At 43.5% G+C, this 1,033-nt stretch overlaps 1 protein-coding gene across 1 annotated transcript; it reads right to left on the bottom strand.

The window, feature by feature from the left end:
• Positions 1 to 357: 357 nt before the first annotated feature.
• On the bottom strand, positions 358 to 945 carry Pmar_PMAR027172 (hypothetical protein). The gene has a single exon (XM_002777892.1). The coding sequence runs from the start codon at positions 925 to 927 to the stop codon at positions 604 to 606; it is 324 nt and encodes a 107-aa protein (XP_002777938.1). The 5' UTR covers positions 928 to 945; the 3' UTR covers positions 358 to 603.
• Positions 946 to 1,033: the final 88 nt, after the last annotated feature.

Raw genomic sequence — 1,033 nt, 5'->3', positions numbered from 1 at the left:
CCATGTTCTCCAGAGTCTCCTCTCGAGTCCTGCTCCGAAAATCGTGTCCGAAAAGCGACGACTGATGATGGGATCAATCGCTCTTCGAACACGTAACATGAAGGTCTTATCCTCATAAGTCGGAGTTTGCATTCCAAACTCCTATTGCTGCTACTATAAGCATTGCCAATTTGGCACCGACCTTGCTAATATCGGCACGTCCCGGGTCTTACGTTCATATGAAGCATGTGATTAACACATTATCACATTGTGATAGTTGCAACACTACGTAAGCACTAAGTTATTGCCCTTACCACTATATGTGCCACATATTATGTGGATTCCGATCGGTGAAGATGGAACACGACAGGGCAATCTGTGAAAAACCTGTGAGTTTTATAACGAGTACATAGGTTGATACAAAACAGATTGAACGACATGCTAAACCAATGTTAGGAAACCAGTGGTGACCAGCTGGTCAGGAAACTGGCTCTTGCATCAGATGAGTTTCTCGTACTGACGCGACTAACATACAAACTAAGGGAATGAATATGGGTTCAAAAGTTATGTCGGAATATGTATGAGAAAGAATATGTAGTTGGTGTGTTGAACAGCCGAAAAATATCAAATGTCACCATCACAACATTTATGGCAATCAGTGCCACACGCAGCGTCTACAGGCCAACAAGGAGGCGCAATAAACCCGAATGCCCTGCAGATTTTGCAACCAACACAGCTAACTGGATTCCCAAGGTCCCTATACGAGTCTTGTTTGAGGTCAAATCCGGACACGTGACTGCCAATATCGGCCTGCTTGTCCATCATCATGTCAGAGATGATCCTCCCAGTATCATCCACATGAACATCACCGTTGACAACACCCAAGGTAAGCAGGATAGCAAGAATAAGAGATATCTTCATATGAGTGATGATAATCACGGAAGACATTCAACGCTTAAAAATGCTGATAATGCCTGACATACAACTGTGTGCTCCAACACACAGTTATACTGAGCTCGAGTAGAGATTGATACCATCAATTCGATAGTTGAAG

Source organism: Perkinsus marinus (assembly GCF_000006405.1).
Source record: "Perkinsus marinus ATCC 50983 genomic scaffold scf_1104296950810, whole genome shotgun sequence".
Classification (NCBI taxonomy): domain Eukaryota; phylum Perkinsozoa; order Perkinsida; family Perkinsidae; genus Perkinsus; species Perkinsus marinus.
The sequence above is the reverse complement of the archived record's forward strand: the minus strand, read 5'-3'. Positions and strand labels throughout refer to the sequence as shown.